A 20,445-nucleotide genomic window follows, 5' to 3' on the forward strand; every position below is an offset into this window, starting at 1 on the left:
CTGGGATCGAGCCCCACATAGGGATCTCTGCTCAGCAAGGAGCCTGCTTCTCCCTCTCTCTGTCTCTCTGCCTACTTGTGATCTCTGTATGTCAAACAAATAAATAAAATCTTTAAAAAAAAAAAAAAAAGAAAGGTATTATGCAAGTCTTCCTTTCTTACAGAATCCACTCTTAAAAATGGTGCTGTAACAAAACATATACTTATCCCCCATTCCAGAAGGCACCAATAATAGGAAAGAGAAAAGCCAGAGGAATTACTTAAATTTATTTCCAATTTTAACATCTCTGAGGGCATATATACTCCAGGGGGTTGGAGGAGAGTCTACAGAGGAAATCCTTTTTTTTTTTTTTTTTTTTAATTTTTACTATTGAAGCCTAGTTGGTAAACAATGTTATATTAATATAGAGGAAGTCTTGGGGCACCTGGGTGGCTCAGTGGGTTAAGCCTCTGTCTTTGGCTCAGGTCATGATCCCAGGGTTCTGGGATCGAGCCCTGCATCAGGTTCCCTGCTCGGCGGAGAGCCTGCTTTTCCCTCTCTCTCTGCCTACTTGTGATCTCTCTCTCTCTGTCAAATAAATAAGTAAAATCTAAAAAAATTTTAAAAAAATATAGAGGAAGTCTTAAAAAGAATAAATACTCTGGCTCACATCAAAATCTCCTCGTGGATGGTGTTCAGATGTATGTTGTATATGTTCTTTGGATGTTCTTTGGTGTATATTCTATCTTATGGTACATAAGTTACGCATTTTGTTCTCATTTTCTTTAAAAACACTCTTACCTTCCTATTGGCGCTGAGGTTAGCAGCAGGGATCTGCAGAGTCACTTGGTAGTCAGTGAGCTTACTCATCTCCTCAGCTAAGAAGTTTGCCTCCCTCACCAAGGTATTAGCTTTCACGAGCTGCTCGCGCAGCTTTGCCAGGCTTTGACGGAAGAGTTCGTCCCTGCGGGGTAGCGAGCAAGGAAATGAGAAAATCTAAAGAAAAGGAAACTGTAATCCTGGTTCTAAGTGAGTCATATTATTAGAAAGAGGTAGAAAAACTCCTTTCTGGAGATAATTTTCAACTTTTTTTTTTTTTTTAAAGCGGAGGGTTGTTTGGTGTTTTGTTGTTTTTTTTTAATGTTTCCCTCCTCCCACAGGGGTACTGTGGGCTCCCTACTGGCCACCACTGATGAGGAGCAAAATATGTGAAGGGACTTGACTAAAAACCATTATTTTAAATCCTCTAACGCTTGAAAACTGCTAGATTTTGGTACGATGGTGCCAAAAAACCAATAAAGGAATTCTTGAGGGAAGAGAACTCATCATGACTTCTCCTGTTTCTGGGGCTGGGGGAAGGGAAGCAGGGGGAGGCGAGAGAAATCTGGAGTCCATAAGGAGAACACATTTCACACGGTTTCTTCAGTTGATAAAAGGCCAGAAGTGGGGACTTCTGTGGCAGCAGGAATTCAACTTTTTCAACTCCGCACAACAGTGCTTCCTGGTGAGACCTTCCCTAATGTTCTGACTCTGAATATAGGTCAAAACCCTGTTACATGCTGTCCCAGCCCCACGTCTTCTGTCTCAGCGGCATTCGTCCTACTTAGACTCTCTCATTTATTTGTATAATGATTCAAGCTGCAGGCACGCCAGGGCGAGAACCAGGTCTTTTTTTTGTTTGTCATTACACCTAATTCCTGGACAAGTGTGTGGCATACCCCAAAACTGTGAATGAAAGGAAGAGTACTTTTGGGTTCCCCATGAGAATCTGGACTCACAGGTAACCCACACTAACAGAATGCTTATCTAGCCTTATCTAGCTTCTCTCTTCTACCATTTACACGCCTTCTGCCCTTACTTCACAGGACAAGGAGGAGCTTGGAACATCCAATCCCTGCTCCTTTTCTCATCACCATAGAGGTGACACAGGAAGCATACTACAAAGATGTTAATAAAAGTTAACTCCACCCATATGACACACGGATCCCGTCTGCCTGGTTTTACTAAATGATATCACCATTTTTTTTCTTTTCGGTTATCCGAACTTGACTTCTTTCAGCCAGCTCTGTCTTTTCTCTTTTCTACAACATCCAGAAAAAAAGCCTCGTTGATTCTTCCTTGAAATATCTCCTAAATCTCTCTGTTGTTCTCATAGCCCCCGGTTCCTGGTTCACACCCCCCCTCCCCAGCGACCTCACAGCCCCTGGGTTCTCCCTCTTCCCTCCCAGCCACATAACCCCTGCCTTGTCTCAGGTCAATCCTCAGTTCAAAACCTCCTCTGCACCTACAGAACAGCTTTGACTCAGCTTGCTCCCCTCCTCTGTAATCACCTGTTAGGCCAAACAAAAACAGCTCTTATGTAATCCCCCAAACACACCTTCCTCTTTTCCACGGCTTCCCATTTGTCTGTGCCAACCTGCCGGTTCAAAACGTCTGCCACCTCCTGTCTGCCTGTCCAGTCGTCACCCTTCAAACTCACTTGAAGTCCTTCCTTCCCCCATGAACTTGCTGCAGAAGGCTCTATGGAACAGGGTCCTACCCTCCACTAACCACCACGGCCCTTCCTGTGTTCTCTGCCCAGGACCTGCTCATTTATCAGATCGGGAATTTCACACACTCCATACTCACAACGCACCTACCAAAGACACCACTGTTCTGGGCACTTGGGTCATTTCAGGGAATGAGGCTGATTACCTGCTTCCGGAAGTTTCTCTTCAGATCAGCGATGAATGACAAAGGGATAATTATGCAACTGCAACACTGCCTATTGCTGGATGAAACTGTTCTTTAATTTACTATTACGATGTACGTTTCACATATTTGTATCTTGCTCTACACTACACTGTAAATGTCTGGAAAGAATACAGTACATCTCCAGTTTTCTTTGTAATCTCACTAGCTCTGACATATACTCGATTTTCAGCCCCTCAATATTTACTTAGGTATGAGTCCCTCAATATTTCACAAGCCACACCCACATTGATTTAGGTAAGAGTCCCAGCTTCTAATATAATGACCCATCATTGACAACATCTTAATATTATCCAGTGACTCTGGTGAAATCAATATTGCAACCATTCTCCTCTCCTCGGATGACATCCCCAAAATATCATCCTTACTATCCTCCTCCTTCTTCAGAACTTGAGCCTCAAAGAAAATCAATTTGGAATTAAGGTAAGTGGAAACAAAATTTTAACACCTGACCGAAAAATACTATCATTAAAAACAATCTACTTTTTTGGTTGCCTCTTTTTTTGTCTTTTACAGTCTTCAGGACAAAGAGAAGTAATTAGGGAGACTAAGTAGAAAGGTATCAGTGGGTCCAATCACAACAATTACTTCCAAGCCTGCTGTTGCTTAGATGAAAGCCACCAGCTCACAGTGAAGTCAGTGCTTTTTCTGAAGCGCTGTCCTCTCTATCTGATAACCTTCGCCTCTTTTACCCAGGCACAGAAAAAGATGAAGAGTAATGGGTTACAAGCAGGATAAATCTTCAGACTTCTGTAGCCAGACAGGTGAGGGGGCAGCTCCTGGGGAAAATGCCACTGACTCTTTTGTCTTATTTTAGACCAACAGACTGCATTACTACGGCAAGCCTGGTGTGCAGGGTTGGGGTCCCTCATCTCCCTCTTTTCCTCTTAGGGGTCATCTTCCCTGGATGTGGCTCCAGTTCAAGTATCTCATTGCTCGTGAGAGATGCCACAGCGCCCCGGCCCTGGAATCAGACGCCCGAGGCTTTGATCTCAATGGCCCCACCAGCCAGCTCAGTGACTCTGGGAGGCAGCCTCTCAGTTTGCATCCAAAGCCTTAGTATTTTCCCTGCACTTTGACCTGGCAATTCTACTGCTGGGAATCTGTAGTAAGAAGACAAATAATGATGTTCACAGTGATTCGTGCACAAGGTTGTTCTTGGCAGCATTATTTACGAAAGCAAAAATTTTAGTAAGAACTGAGTAACCAACAGTGTGAAACTAGTTCAAAGAATTAGTCTAGGTCATCCAAAAAAATTCAGACTCTAATACAGTACAGTAGTGGTTGTTTAAGGACAGTGAAAATGTTCACAAATGTTAAGTACAAAAAGAATATTGCAAAATATATGTGTCCTGGGTGGCTCAGTGGGTTAAGCCGCTGCCTTCGGCTCGGGTAGTGATCTCGGGGTCCTGGGATGGAGTCCCGCGTCGGGCTCTCTGCTCGGCGGGGAGCCTGCTTCCCTCCCTCTCTCTGCCTGCCTCTCTGTCTACTTGTGATCTCTCTCTGTCAAATAAATAAATAAAATCTTTAAAAAAAAATATATGTGTCTACGTGTATACTAAAAAAATGACTTTGGGGGAAGCAGTCCACGTCTCAGCCTGTTTCCTCACGTGGGAAACGGATGCAAATGATGAACGCAAGTAGCAGTCATGAAGAGGAGATGAATATATGTAAAACACTCAGTGCCTAGACCACGCTCGGTAAACAGCAAATGCCACTTGGTTACGGCTATCATTGTAACAGTGCGGGAATTTGAAAGGGGAACACGGGCAGATCTGGGTTCAAACGCTGGCCTCTTCGCTGGCCAGGCGGGTGATGGGGGAGGACGTGCAAGGTGGGCAGCCAGCTCCGGGACGGACAGACCCACCCCACAGGCCCACTGCTGCAGGGACTGTGAGGACGGCACCACGCCCAGGCTGCGCTGAGAACACCAGGGAATCCACAAATGACGGACTGAACTCAAGGCTGATGCTTCTCCCACCACTACCTCGATTCTGAGACACATACTTAAAAGTCATAAATTCGGAAAATTCGCATTTAGTAGGTATCTTAATGTTACAGTTATATGTAGAGAGACCCCCCAAAATGCTTTTATGCTAGAGGAGCATTCAAACTTTCTCTATTTCGATACCTACCGCTGGCATTGTCACTTGGAGCCATTTCTCCTGAAGGGTGGGGGGAAGGTCCTTAACAACTAACTTTGCAGTAAATATACTGAGGCTGGACAGTAGCTCGGAGAGGAAAAGGTACTCACTAATGACCCACATCTGGGACTAAGACTTCTTCCCTTGCTAGGTTGATCCCCCTTCAGCATGCCCCCCTCAAAGCCCCCAGGCCCCAAGCCGTGACCCTGGGTCCCCAGGGACCCCATGCGTACCTCTCCTCTGCCCACTGAGTCACGTTCTGCTGGGCTGTCTGGCTGCTGTAGGCCAGGCGGTCAGGGCCGCTGCTCGGGGACTGCCGCTCCGGGGACAGCTGCTGGCGGAGCTGCTCCAGCTCCCGCTCGTACATGAGCCGCTGCTCCTCTAGGGCACTCCTCTTCTCCTCCAGGTACTGCTTCTCCAGCACCTGGACCACGTTCTGCACTGGGTCTGGGGAGCCAAGAGACAAGGCGAGGTGTGTTCCGTGATGGCTACGACAGGGCGGCCCGAGGGTGCTGCTTCCAGCAAGAATTCTCTCCCTGCTCCCAATCTAGCCTCTCCAGATGCTTTCTTGTGGCCCGGGGGCCCTGCCAGATCAAATCCTCCCCGCTGCCCTTCTGCTAACACTTCAGATGAACGCCTTCCAGGTACACACTCCCCACATCTACGGGCTTCTTCACTGCAATGAGCTCACTCCCTTGTTTCGACCCATCAGTACTTCACTACAAGCACACGGGAGAGGCGTTGGGCTCTGACCCACTAAGAACTTCAGGACATCTGAGCTTCGAACACAGAGCTACACAAGATTTCATTTTTACAGTAGTCAGTTTGGATGCCCATTTTGCATCAGTTTTAGTATATGGCGATGGGTTTGTATTTCTGATTTTAGCCACAAATCTCATTACTCCCGGATTTCTGTCACGGGGGAGCACATGCTTGGAGATATCAAGTATCTGGCCTGGCAATTTCTCAGGTGCTGGTGTCTGGGAGGGCAATTCACTTGCAAGGAGAAAAGAAAAAGAGAAAAAAGGGGAGGGGGGAAGAATTCACTTGTAAAATCAACAGGCTGTTCTTGACTTTTTGCCTTTGCAGATCAGAAATCGGCTACATACATGGTGAACAAGAAGAGTAATCGGTTGTTCAAAGGGGCCATGACCATGGCCAGCAGTGGTTGTGGTACAGGCAGGGGTCACTGCGGAGGCCGGACATTAGTTTGGTCATGACCGCTGCCCCGGATGCTGTGGGGAAGGTAGGCACTGACCACACGTCCACAGGAGAAAGTTACCAACATCTCTAAGTGAGCACACTGCAGGGGAACAACATGCCAGACATCTGGACGGCGAATAAGAAAACCAGCATCCCCGTAACTATCTCCTTGATGCGCAGGAGACGGGGAGGAGATGCACGGTCTCAGACTGGCCTGGAGCTCACACCTTTGCCTGTTATTCAACTATTGCTATTCGTGCTGTCTTCTCACAGACGGACTCTCAGCTTAATTTCCAGGACAGAGTGGGGAACGGAGAGGACAAGACAAGTTTTTCCATCATGCAATGATGGTTCCTAACTGACTCTTTCAGAAACCCCCATCTATCGACTAAGTTTAAATTTAATTTAAGATTTAAAATTTAAATTTACCATGTAACTTCTACTAATCTTCTATGTAAGCAGTAAAAGAGATAGTATGTTAGCTTAAAAAAAAAGGTTAAATAATACAAAACAAACAGTGGAAAGCAACTCAAAACAAAATCACTAGATATCTACACAGAGTACAGGTGAGTTGTTTTAATAAGAAACGACAACCACAGGGCAATAAGAATTCTACCAGCCACTGGCCTCCACCCAGGTAAGAGGCACTGCGCCCTCCCCATGCACCATCTCATGGCTTTGCAGCACACCTGATGGTGGGTATATTTCTTTTAAAGACGCTGCCCTAAGATCACAGAGCTAGTAAGCGACAGAGCCGGGTTCTGAACTCAGATCAGACCTAACTATCTGGCGGCAGGACATCAAATTTACCAATAAACTGATATAGTATTCTTGTTTCCAGTGTTCTGCTCAGAATTAGTACTCTGTTAAAAAGCAGACATTTTTTTAAAAAATTACTGTTCTTTTCAGGTATAAAATTCTAAAATTCAGCATTTTTTTCAAAGCAGAAATAGTTTTCTTCACAGAGTCCTGACAGGGAGTCCCTAAAATACGCCACCTGAAAATCTGATGGAAAATGAACTCCTAAAAAAATCCCAAAGTCTTAAACACAGACCACAGCGAGGGAAGACCTCTTCTGCAGAGTAAGACATCTGTGTACTCTGAAACATTAGAACTTCTGACCTCGCCATGTAAATTGGTGAAAAGTACACGAATAATAAGGTGAAGGGGTCTGAAGAAATTTTAAATGTAAGGGCTAGAGAAGAAAAGCTGTCTCGGAATTTTATAAAAACGCATGTCTCAAACAGTACATACTTTTCCCCTTTTAGGCTCTAGCTTTAAAAAAAGGACAGGGTCTTCACCAAACATTTATACCTCCATGGAACCTGGTTTTCAAGGGCGCTACCTTAGCGTTCATAAATCTCTTCCAGAGAGAGAAAATTGGAGAATATGCGGTTTTATAAAAATTAATATTCTAAGACTTTTGCTAAAAGCCACTGGGTAAGACATTCAGTCCTCGTTTCCACTTGTTAGTCCATGGTGTGTGGAAACACACATGGTCCCAAATGGCTGAGAGGACTGCACCCCGAGTTTCCATGCAATGCAGATGCCACGTGACCAAGGCTGCTTTCAACTGCCTTGGCAGATGCCATGACTTAACGCCGTGACGTAACGTCACGGGGCTTTGTCAGTGGCCACAGACCAAGAAGCAGATGCAGACGAGGGAACAGCTCAAAGCATCTCTCCCTGGAGCCTCCCACCATACAGTCCGGTCAGCCCTGCCCCGGGGCCCAGGGACAGACCACACTGGACAGAGCCCGAGTCAAGATACAGGAGCTAAGATTTTGTTCTGTCTTACCTGTTTTGAACCTCTGATTTCAACACAAGTCTTTCTCTTACACATATCTGATGATGCTGTCTTTTCAGTTAGCCAGGGTCAAGCCTGGAACACTACACAGCACGGTTTTAAACAGATCGTCCTACTCAGCAGCTCAGCCTGACTCTGTGATGTAGCCTAGGACAGAAGCCAAAGACTTCAGCCTATTCTCAGCCGACCAACCATCAAAACTTGGCCACAGTTTCTTTTTCTCCCCATCATTTTCTTCCTCTTGAACGAAGGGATTTAAAACTCAGTGAGCTTGGAGCCCAAGGCCAAGCCACCAAAGCGGGAGGTGTTTTATAAGAGAGAAAGGACCACATTGACTATGGTATATAGCATGTTCCTCTTTGCTGGTTTATTCTTTATCTGGCATGTAACCATGCTCGGACTTATTTATCTGTCCAGAGAATGGAAAAGAGAGGTGCCAGCGGTAGAGGCCGGAGGGCACTGACAGGGTAAACAATTGGTTTTCATTCACACCCAGGTGCCCGATGCACTAAACCGAAGGGAAGTAAATCCTTCAGGAAAAACAAAAAACAACTCTTAATCCCAGAGGGAATGAACTCAATGACTCTTCACCAGCCCTCCACTGCTCTCTCCTTTACAGCTACCGCGGACTCTCTGAAAACGCACGAGTGCCTCCTTCTCAGTCTGCAGGAAGGACACACTATCGTCCACAGATAACTAGGTTGGCTTCTACTCTTAATTCCAATAAATTGGGTTTTAGATCCTCATTTAGAGATTTGAAGTACAGCATCCTCGTCTCTGGGACGATGCAGGTCAGTCGATAATGTCCAGTACAGAGTCCTGCACCGCTGAGCTCCCAACGGTCACCCCGCCATCAGCACCAACGGCCACCCCGCCATCAGCACCAACGGCCACCCCGCCATCAGCACCAACGGCCACCCCGCCATCAGCACCAGGAGCAGTAATGCCAGTGACACTTCTGGGCTGGCGGCAGCCCAGGGGAAGGACAGGGTCCAGAGCGTAACCAATGGGAAGGCAATGGAGCTGGGACATGGGGAGGCAGGGGCCACGACTTAAAAGGGCGCACGCCTCAATCAGGAGCACGGAGTGCTTGTCAGGTTCGCGGTCGCATTAGTCTGAATTTGCTAGGGCAGAAGCACAAGCATCGGCCAGCAGCACGGCTAACAAGCAGTCAAGCTCTGCCATGCTAACGCCGATCAGTGAAACCTTTATCCCAGCGCTGGTGGAGCAGCTTCGTCTGAAACCACATGAGAGGGAGGAGGATCTTCAAATAGGACCACCAGGGGGATGACCACCAGGCAGACAGGCTGATGATCGGGAAGCCACCTGGCGACAGAGGCGAATTCCATGAACAGGAGCGCCCCCCACCCCCGCCCCGTCCTGCCCCACCCCGCCGTTTGGGGACTGAGTCAGAGCACACTGGAGGGAAGCCCCACTTACACGGGGAATTGGGGAACATGTGTGTGTGTGGGGGGGAAACACTACTTTGAAATCGATGAATCAACACTGGGGCGGGGCAAGGCTTGATCTGGAAGACAAATGGTAACCCACGTTAATACCAGGAGCCAGGCCACCCGTGACTCATTAATTGGTTTGGCTAAGAGGACTGGAGGAATTAACAAACATATACTAATACTCATCAGTGATTCAGGGCTCTAATTATAAGAACATAGTGACAATAAAATTAGGACTCTGTAATATGGGATGATAGATGACTAAACGGATAGCACTTGGATACTCTGCTGTTAGAAAACATCTAGAATTCTGTAATCTCACGTAAAGAGAGAAGGTTCTTCCCAACACGCATTCCTGCACCTGGGGCTTGGGGCCCACACCCTCCTGTCACACCCTGTATCCATTCAGGGCTCCCAAAAATTACTCACAGGAGACTTGCTGCTCAGGCACGTCAGAAAATGGCCCATTAATGTGATTCTGATGTCTGAACACCACTTTGGAATGTCTTTTGTGATTGATTCCTCCCAACTGGGGGGAGCAACTAGCAGGGTGGACCACAGCCTGATTTCTAGCTGTGGCCCAGCCTGTGGTGCAGCGTCCAAAGCCACAGCAGCTAATCTGTCCCCCTAAGCTCACGGACGTTCTTTTCTGGTGGTGTTTGATATTCTCCATATTAAACACATCACACCTGTTTTTCCACCTAGCCTTTTCTTCATACCTCATTTTTATAACTGAGAAGAGGGGATCCTTGGGGCTAAAAACCCAGAGAGATAAAAAGGTCAGCGTCTTTATTCCTACAGTGGAATCCCCAATTTGATATGCCGGAGATCTGACTGACATTCTCCAGCCAAACTCACATTCTTCTCAGATAGGCTGACCCAAAGACGGAGTGCAAAAGTCAATGTATCTGGGGAGAGCCCTGCTGGGAGACCAAGATGCTCTCCCTGCACCGTGTCAGGCAGAGGCTCCTGAGGTCCTCCCAGGTTCAAGGCAGGGATCCTTAGGTATTCAAAGAACTCCTGATTGGGAAAGTGAGATAAAACAAAGTCCAAAAACAAACTTTCTCAGGTGCTCCTGAAGGTAGCCTCAACTATATTTCCCTGTCAGATAGTTCTGGTCCCAGAAATGCAGCCTTGTGCTTGGTAGGAGAGGAACTTCCCTGTCCCGCTGACAAACCAAGAAATGGAAGAGAACTTGCAGACTTCTGTTAACAGGCATCAATGTGGTCTGGATTTTACCAAGTGCATATAAGCGTGTATGAAGAAAAAAGGCTTACCTTTTAGATATAGAGGGAAGAATTTTAATACAAACACTGAAAACTTTCTAGAAAGAGGGAATCTAGAAATAAGGCTTTGGAAATCTCTTCCTTAAAAAGCTGAGACAGGCTGGTGTGTAAGTCAAGCAAAGAGCCTACAAAGCCCTTCTTTGTAGGATCATTTTTGTAAAAGCTACCTGGACTTACTAAGTGAGCTTCTTTGGTGGCATAATTTCCAACTGAGTTTTTAGCAAAATATTGTGACCTTTATCTCCCCATTAAATTCCATTTGAAATTCCTGGGTTCAGACTCTGCTGGGGATTTCTGTGCTCTGAAGGATTCAGAAGGGACAAACTCAGTAATGGAAATTGGAAAAGGAATTCCAACACAATCCTTCTGTACTCTAGGGCTGCAGAAATGTTACCAAAACTGACTTGGGAACAAGGGATCTCAAAACAGGGACCAGCCACTTCCTAATTATAATTGAGGGAGTAGACCAGGCCCTGGGCTACTTTCAGTAGCCCCTCCCCAATGGCCTCTGTAAGAAATGAGCAATTTGGGGCGCCTGGATGGCTCAGTCCATTAAGCATCTGCCTTCAGCTCAGATCATGATCCTGGGGTCCTGGGATGAAGCCCGGTGTCCCTGCTCAGCGGGGAGCCTGCTTCTCCTTCAGCATCACCCCCCACCCACCACTCATACTCTCTGTCACACAAATAAAATGTTAAGAAAAAAAAAAGGAAATTAGTAAGGTTTGTGTCTTAATTTCAGAACGACATCTCCACTTTACCAAGTGCATCCCTGACTGAACTGCATGAAGAGACAGGAGCTACCGAAGACGCCGGGATCCGGAGGTGAGGTCTTACCATTGCTGTTCAGGGTTTTCATGATAACTTCCATCTGTGCAAATTCGTAGTTGTAGTCTGGCTCTGACGAAGCTTCGCTGGCTGCGTCCAGGTCATGCTCCGGGGGGCCTGCCTCCTTTTCAAAGTCTTTCAACCAATCTCGCCGCTTCCTCTTAGGTAAGTTAATTCTAGTTTTCCATCGTTAGAGAAAACGGATTTGTTTTATACTCCGATAACAGAAAGAAAAAGTTCACGAAAATATGAGGGAACACAAAGATGTTACCTAAAGAAGTGGTTATTGCCCCACAGGATCCGATCACCGTGCCACAGCTGGGTGGCGCTGCAGACAAGGGTGCCGTTGACACAGGACCTGATGGAACACGGGCGACAAGTCAGCTCCACGGGAGAGAGCACACAACCCGGCCCCAGGAGCCAAAGAGAGAAATGGGCAAGTTTCTCTGGACAGATATATTCTACTGGGGTGCCTGGGTGGCTCAGTGGGTTAAGCCTCCGCCTTCAGCTCAGGTCATGATCTCAAGGTCCTGGGATCGAGCCCCACGTGGGGCTATCTGCTCAGCAGGGAGCCTGCTTCCCCCTCTCTCAGATCTCTCTCTCTGTGTCAAATAAATAAATAAAATCTTTAAAAAACAAACAAACCACTAAACAGATGTGTTCTACTAATTCCTAAAGAGAGAATAATAGAATTGTAAGCACTATCAAAGCACGTGATCTGAGCAATGATGACCAAGAGCCCCCAATAGCCCTCACAGACGACGTGGAGGCATGATGTCCTCCTGATGGAAACAGACATGAGAATGCCTACGGAATGCTCTTGTCCAGATCTGGGCAGAACCTGATTGGGCTTTTATATCTAAATACCAATTTAGGAACTGCGGAAGGTGGTGGAAGATGGTACGTGACACCATGGTATGCAACGAGCAAGATGGCGAGTGTGGAAAACAGCCAGGTATCATCAACAAATAAATGCAAGGAAAAGTGGGGCGGGCGGCGGGGAGGAGAAGAGGGAGTGGAATCTGCATGCTAATAGAGACACAACAGCCGATGACAAGGGTTGAATCTTATTTGATCCTGATTTCAAGAAACAGCTGAAAAGGAACATTTATGACACCACGGGGGAAATCTGAATACTGGCTCAGTATATGAACAGCAGTAAGGAATTATTTGTAATTATTTTAGGTGTGACGGTACAGAAGCAAAGTTCAAGAACACTTGTCTTTTAGAGATACAAGTTAAGATATTTACGGATAAAGTTGTATCTGGAATTTGCTTTAAAATAATGCAGAGGGGAGGGAGGTGATGTGGAGGGTGTATAAATAAAACCAGGACGGCAAAGTGTCCACTTTTGAAGCCGGATGATGGATATATGGGGGCTCGTTACACTCTTCTTTCCACTTCCTACATCTGATGCTCTCCATAATAAAAACAGGGAGAACATGAAAAGAGGACCAGGTTTAAATCCCAAATAGCTACCCAACAAACTGTAAAAACAAGACAAACAACTGGAGATGGGGGAAACAACCCCGAGTCTCTGCTTTCCAGCACATCCCATGCGGCAGATGGCGTGCACTGTGTCTCCGGGCTGGCGCTGGCTTCCGTGTCTGTGATCGTCTCAAGCAAATCCTGAAGCCCCAGCTCTTCCCCATCTCGCAGCTTCGCTACAGCTTCCTGGCTACAAGGGACTAGGAATCCAGTGGCTGTGGATAACTCACTCTAACAGACCTCACAGGATTTCCCGACAATCAGAAGATCTCGTCAACGGATTCTTTAACACAGTCAAAGCCCTGCCACTGGGACTTCTCTTAGGGGGAGAGGAAAAGTCCTCCAGAACTTTTAGTGCCAATAACTGTAGTCTTCTTATAAATGCTTTCTTCATTTAATAAAAGAGATTTTGCTGGTATTAAAACAATCAGGAAAAGAATTAACTAAAGTTTAATTGGCTAAAGAGCTGTCAGGTGAAGTTTGACGGAGAAATATAGTGATTAATCTTCTGAGTTTTAGTTGTTCAATACGTTACTTTTCTCACAGAATCCATTATCTGGCTCCTAATCTTTACAGGACTCTGCAGCTCAGACTTACGGAGTAAGGAGAGCGCACACGTGAAAATAAACCCTCTGCGGTAGTCATATTTCAAGTTTAGGGAATAAGTTTTTTTGTTGATTAAAAAAAAAACCCTGGCAATACCATCATCTCAAATGGTTTTCATCTGTCATACATTAACACGATAAACTTCAGTGTCTATCTTTTAAACTAACATGTTCCCTTTATTCTTGTCAATGAGAATGACTCTCGACGCTAACTCAAGCTTCAAAGGTCTGTGTCCATCTATTTGGAATTATGGACTCATTTATTCCTCTGCAAAATGTGGAAAATGAGATCAGAATATATATGTATATCTATACAAATATATGTATTTTTGCCAGAAGGATGATGAAAAGTTGTTTTTTGGGTGAAAACTAATACTTACCTCTTTGACCTAAAAAACAAACATTCATTACTTGAAACAAATGTTTCAAGGAAAACATTTGCTTAGTTTATGAAGGTATCTAAATAATATATCTAGGTGTATAGATAGATAGATGGGTATCTAGACATCCAGACATATCTAATGAATCTATAATCTAATATCCAGGAATAGCAGTATGAAGAAGAGAAATGTGTTCCTCAGTGTCCTTTATTATTTTAAACTCTGAATTATAATTTAAAAATTCAGTTCCTCATTTTCATTAGCCGTATTTCGATACCCAAGAACACTGCCTCACTAGTGGCTGCCGAAATGGTCTTAGCAGACACAGAACCTTCCTGTTATCTCAGAAAGTTCTACTGGGCAGTATTATTGTAGAATAAAACTAAAAACAGTTCCAGAGCAAATGAGAAATGACTATAATAATCTTTGCCTTTTTATGTATTGCTAATTTCTGTGATCATCTGTATCTTTGAGGGAACCTTCTAGAGGTGTGTGCATGCGTGTACACACACACGTGCACACACCCACACAAACTTCTGAACACACATATAAACATCACTTTGCCATTTATAGTATGCTCTTACTACAATACTATAAAGAAAAAGTTATGGAAACTGCCTGTTTTGGTAATGTATCCAAGATAAGAAATTAGCATAAGAAGTAATTTCCAAGTGGACATGTGCCTGGGGTACTTGTCAAGAAGCAAGTACAAAATGTGCTTGCCACAATTCATGTCCTGTCACCCAGGCCACGAGACTCCTATGGAGAACCTACTCCTGACGCTGAGCCCACCTGTGGAACCACACATGACTCCAGGAGGCGAAGTTATCAGCAGATACGACCCACAGGCAGGCTGAAGCCCCAACAACCCCAGAGATAGAATTTTTAAACAAAGACGATAAAATAAGTAAAAATCTAATTCTTAAAGGCACAAGACTCTCTCAATACAGACCAGGCCTACCGAAAAAAGGGCTTTCTAAACTTCTATAAATGGAAAACAGAGACACTGAAATTAAACACTCAATGCGATGGTTAAGCAGCTGATAAGACGTGACCAGAGAGCGAACGCACGGACTTGAAGACAGACCTGAAGACACAATGACTCTGCCTTAACCCCAAGTCCCTCTCTCGCTCTGTCTCCAATCCAGTGCCCATCTTTACAACCACGGCTCTCAGCCCGCTTCCTCACCCCCATTCTCTCCTCCTTGCATTTGTTCCTTCTATAACCATAACTCCATGGTTCCTAAACGTCCCAAGGCTGCTACATCCAACAGAAGCTTGTGAATCTCTATTCTGACCTCTTCTTCCTTACAGTGTTAGTGTTCTCCTCCCTTGGCTTTCATCGTCTTAACTTTGGCTCTCTGACTCTCCTGAGACGATCCCTAAAACACTAGTTTATTGCTTCCACTACACCCTCTGGATCCACTCTGAAGACAGACAACACCACTAACGGCCGATTCTGTATTGTTAAGTGTAACTCTATAACCCTAAATCCAATTCCAACTGGATCCATCCACACTGATACCCCAAGGACACCTCAAATCCACAGGATTCCAACCTGAATCCATTACCACTCATTACCCACCAACCTCCAAGCCTGTCCTTCCTCTAGTATTCCTTATTTCGGCTTAGGATCGCCACTGTTTATGTAGTCTCCCAAGACAGAACTGTGTAACCATTGCTGACTTCACCTTCTCGTTTACTGTCCCCAAGCACATCACTAATGCTGGCTGACTCTCAAATACATTTTGTTCTTCACTTCTTCTGCCACTTGCTGTGTTCCCATGACAATATCATAATAATATCTTACCAGAGCTCCCTACCTCCAGTCCTGCAACCCCACACATTTCCATAGTGATCAGATCTGCAGGAAGAAGCTCTTATCATCCCATATAATCACTGTTGCTTCTGTACATTCTCCCCTACCAGGCTTCCAATCCCTACACGGCATTCCCAGCACAGAGCCTGTAGTGAAGAATCCTGAATGAAGGCACTTTTACCCCAGGGAGAGGAAAGGAGGAGACTGGGCAGGATGAGGGAGGGCAAAGAGCAGGAACAAAAACGTGTCACTGGAAATGGATATGAGGAAATTTGCTGATTAAAGTTATTTTTAGATACGGTGTTAAAAAGAGAGTATGATCCAATCATACTGTACACTTTAAATATATGCAATTTTGTCGATTAAAAACCAGGGTATTAGAAAAATCCAGAGTTTCTAATATAGGGGAATACAGCGTAAGGCAGAAGTCTACTTGAACTTGGAATAAGTAAAAATTAAGGAATAGCATCATTTCACCATTAGATATCTTAACAATTCTATCACTGTAACACAAGACCTAATAATTTTCATGAATCATGTAAGTCATCATTGTTAGTCTGTCATCACCTGGAAATTGATATGGATAGTATTAATAGAATACTTTGAAATGAATGTAAAGTTCCCCTCATAAAAATGAGTATTCTGGTCACAATGTTTGTGTGTTAATGAATATTGTGACACGACTTCACATGAACTTTATACTTGACTGTAAAGTACTTTAAGGCAGTATTTAATAGAAATCCAAAAGGAAATATACTGTCCTGTCAATTCTCCAATTTTTGCATATTATAGCCGGGTTTAGGAATTTTTCATACAATGGAGTTATGTGATAACTGCTTTATGTACAATGTTGGACGCTGAGTTAACGACTAACTTTATTCAGTGTTTGCGTGTGTCAGGCACCGAGCCAAGTGACTTCTGTCTTGCCTATGTTTAGCCCTGAGTTTCACGTAAGGAAACTGAAGTTTAGACAAAAGTGTCTCATCGAAGGTAACTCAGCCAGTCCAGGAACACTGAGACACCCCAAAGCTGGCGCTCCAAGTGCTGCCATACGGCCCCCCGCAATAGAAAAGAATATCCCCAAGATCCCAGCGATGTCTTAACTCTGATATAACTGAGCCGACAGACAGAAAGGGGCAGTCCGCTCCTTCGGAAAACCAGGCTCAAGATATGTGAGGCGGACATTTACTTCTCTTACCTTGCATTTTCTTTCGGAGTAAGAGTAACATCGCCGTCAGACGCAATATCTATCTCACAGTGCTCCGCCTGAATTCCTATCCCAAACAGCTGGATGTCCTGGGACGTATCTGCGCCCACCCTCGTGTGGTCCTAGTGATGGAGAGTGGAAGAAAGAGAAAAAAACCTGCTCTTACAAGTAACTCGAGGCAAATTTATCTCCATCGATCTGAGGAACCCAACGGCATCTGCATGACAATATTAAATGAATCAGATGGGAGAGCAAGATATCTGGAGCATTACAGGGCCAAAGCTTACCTTAATACACTACATTTTAAAAATATTTAAACACTATGAAGAAAACAACCAACAGTGATTAGATACGGTTTTACGATATAAGGAAATCGGACTTGACAGGAGACTATCTTGAGATCCCATGTTAACCTGACAGCTTACTATTTACGTGCCCATGGGCATGCCACTTCACAGGCTGAGCCTGGCTGCCTCCCTCCTTCCCCCCTCCTCCTCCTTTTCCCCCCAAAACCAGGACAATATCAGCAACTTGAACTACTTAGTAGGATTCTTTCAAGGACCACCTGAGTGGACAGTGAAAATGTTCTGAAAATAGCTGTATGAATTCAAGAACCACTAACAGTAGATGCATGGAAAATCATATTTCTAAACATATAACTTTTAAAATGATATAAGTGGGGCGCCTGGGTGGCTTGGTTAAGCGTCTGCCTTCGGCTCAGGCCAGGATCTCAGGATCCTGGAATCGAGCCCCATGTTAGGCTCCCTGCTCAGCAGAGAGTCTGTTTCTCCCTCTGTCTCTGCTCCTCCCCCTGCTCATGTTCTCTAATAAGTAAAACCTTAAAAAGTAAAAATAAAAAATAAAATGATGAAAGTAGTTGAGTTCTGAATACCAGTATTACAGAGCACTGTAGCTTGTGGGTTACAGAATGTGCAGATGAGCATGATTTCAAGTACCTCAAACCCCAGACATATGAGGACTTGTCACTCCCACAATGCGGTCCACAGCTCATCCCTTTGTATTTTCTATTGCTCTAAAAATCACTGAGTCACAACAGTAATATTTCCCTATTCAACAGAAAGCCTTGATCTTTCAAAATTAGGATTTTGGACACAATTCCTTATGCCTTAATCATGTCCTAAATGAAAAGAACTTAATTCCATTAGTGGACTCTGAGTAAATCAGGGGCTATTTGTACCAGATTTATGTCTCTGGGAAAAAAGGAGAATAAAAAGGATAATAGAAAACAGCCTCTTCTCTTCAATTCTAGCTTATTTTCCATTGCGTTTTTATGTTCACTCCAGGCAGATCAGAATCCTTAACTAAGCACCTATTTATTTTTCAGCAAGTGGGTAATACCTCTGCATTTAGAGACTAAGGTATGTGGACAGTTAGATCAGCTGCCTTCAAGTTCCCAGGTCTCCAATCCTTGAGAGTTATTTAAATACTGCCCCATAGGGGAGGAGGGTCGGGAGAGGGCAGTGGGGTTATAGACACTGGGGAGGGTATGTGCTAGGGTGAGTGCTGTGAAGTGTGTAAACCTGGTGATTCACAGACCTGTACCCCTAGGGTTAATAATACATTATATGTTTATAAAAAATAAAAAAAAAAGACATAACAAAAAAATTACTGCCCCATATATTTCTATATATTCATAAATTCTATATATTCATATATTTCTATATATATTTCTATACCACCATAACTCAGGAACTGTGTGTATATGTGGGTTCATGCTAAAAATCCCCTATGTCTTTTGGGGTGCCCCGTATCAGTGTCCATCAGGTGCCTGACTTCAGACAGATGTCTTATTTCTCACTTAACAAAATAAGCCAGCATTTCCAAAAGTGTGGTCTGACAGAGAAAGATAAACACCATATGACTTTGCTTTATGTGGAATCAAAAAAAGACAACAAGCAAACAAAGAAAAAGCAGAAACAGACCCATAAACATAGAGAGCAAACGGACAGTCGCCAGAGGGGAGGTTTCATTCTCAACGGCAACCAGACCGCACTACCCATCCTCTTACCTTTAATGGGTGCTGAGCTGGACACAAAGAGCAAAATCATGGGTACAGGCCCAGATTCTAATGGGAGCTGTACGTGAATGAATCAGGACTGCGACTGTCTATTTATATGCTCTCCTACCTTCAAATAATAAACCAGAAGTTCGTTGAGAGCAGGGTCTGCGTTCAGGTTGACTAAGTAGCACTTGTCATCCCCGACCTTGATACCCGATGTCTCCAGGGAAATCCCCATACTTTCAAGTTGTCGTTGTCTCTCCTGGGCACAAAAACAGACAAAACCGGGGAACTCTATTTGTTGCTCTAGCCACAAGAGGTATCCATGGAAAGTTTCGGTCACTGTTTCTGGGGCGGATGCCAAAGAAATGACACATTCCAACCACATTTACGGAATGTCTTAAGTGTGTGACATCATGAGTCAGGGTGCTATGGGGGTGCTATGGGGAAACCAGACACCACTGTGCCTATACGGGGTTTACAGTCTGGGGAGGGGATAAGACCACACACCTCAATCAGAAGAGGAAGGATGGAGAAGAACACTGGAGAGGAACAACGTACTATAGGGCTTCCAAGGAAGGAGACAGTGGATGGGTTCAGGGACCAGAGAAGGCTTCAGAAAAGGATATATTTGAGATGTTTCTTGCAGTAGAAGAATTTTACAGGAAGAAAAGGGGCAGTAGTAAGGCAGGAGGAGGTTGTTCTAACGGAAGGCACAGGAAGGCGCAGGAGAAATCTGGGCACACTGTAGGATTTCAGGTGCCGAGAACCCTACTCAATGTGGAAATGCCATGGAAGAGACGGGGATGGAACAGCAGGTTGGTTCCTGACTGCACAGGGCCTTGAATCCATCCATCCATCCATCCATCCATCCATCCATCCATCCATCCAGGAGATATTTAAGTCTTAGGTACTGATCTAGGACTAGAAATAGAATAGTTAACAAAGTCCCTTCACTTGTGAAAACTTGTGTTCTAGTAGAAAGAGGCAGACCATGAAAAACAGACATGTAAAATACAGAATTTGCAGCGGTGATGACGAAGCACAGAGCAATGGACAAGACACAGGGAGTCAGGTGTGGGGGGGGTGGCGTGAGTGAGTGCATGTGTGTATGTGAATGACCTATGAGAAGGCTTGACTAGGTCCCGGTTCCTGCTTTCAAGCTCCCTCACTGGGACGGTCCAGTATGCCCCGGTGGTCCGTGAGATGAAAACAGTCACAAAAGGCATCGTGTAGATTCATGAAACGCACACACCAGCACAGCATTAGTCCTTGCCTTACATCGGATCTCACGTGAAGTTCGTGCAGCATTTTCTCACAAGCCCAAGGAATCAAATACAATGAAAAAAACGATGATGTGCTGTAAGTTATAAATTCTCTGCCAGTCAGGGATGTCGAATGCTGTGCCAGGTGATCCCAGACCACGACACGGAAAAGCAGGACACATGCACAGTGTTTCCTGCAGAGCACGTCTGCT

General features: G+C 44.9%; 1 protein-coding gene across 1 annotated transcript in view; it reads right to left on the reverse strand.

Moving 5' to 3' along the window:
- LOC111156723 (kinesin family member 13A) overlaps positions 1 to 20,445 on the reverse strand; it is a 207,015-nt gene that overhangs the window by 38,825 nt on the left and 147,745 nt on the right. Inside the window, exons 13-18 of the mRNA XM_022517767.1 lie at positions 19,096 to 19,230; positions 16,940 to 17,070; positions 11,721 to 11,807; positions 11,459 to 11,625; positions 5,108 to 5,321; positions 781 to 943 (exon numbers count right to left, since the gene is read on the reverse strand). Coding sequence (XP_022373475.1) covers positions 781 to 943; positions 5,108 to 5,321; positions 11,459 to 11,625; positions 11,721 to 11,807; positions 16,940 to 17,070; positions 19,096 to 19,230 — 897 coding nt within the window. The remainder of the gene's footprint in view (positions 1 to 780; positions 944 to 5,107; positions 5,322 to 11,458; positions 11,626 to 11,720; positions 11,808 to 16,939; positions 17,071 to 19,095; positions 19,231 to 20,445) is intronic.

Source organism: Enhydra lutris, unplaced genomic scaffold (genome assembly GCF_002288905.1).
Source record: "Enhydra lutris kenyoni isolate GAN:26980312 unplaced genomic scaffold, ASM228890v2 scaffoldscaffold48, whole genome shotgun sequence".
In the NCBI taxonomy this organism is placed as follows: domain Eukaryota; kingdom Metazoa; phylum Chordata; class Mammalia; order Carnivora; family Mustelidae; genus Enhydra; species Enhydra lutris.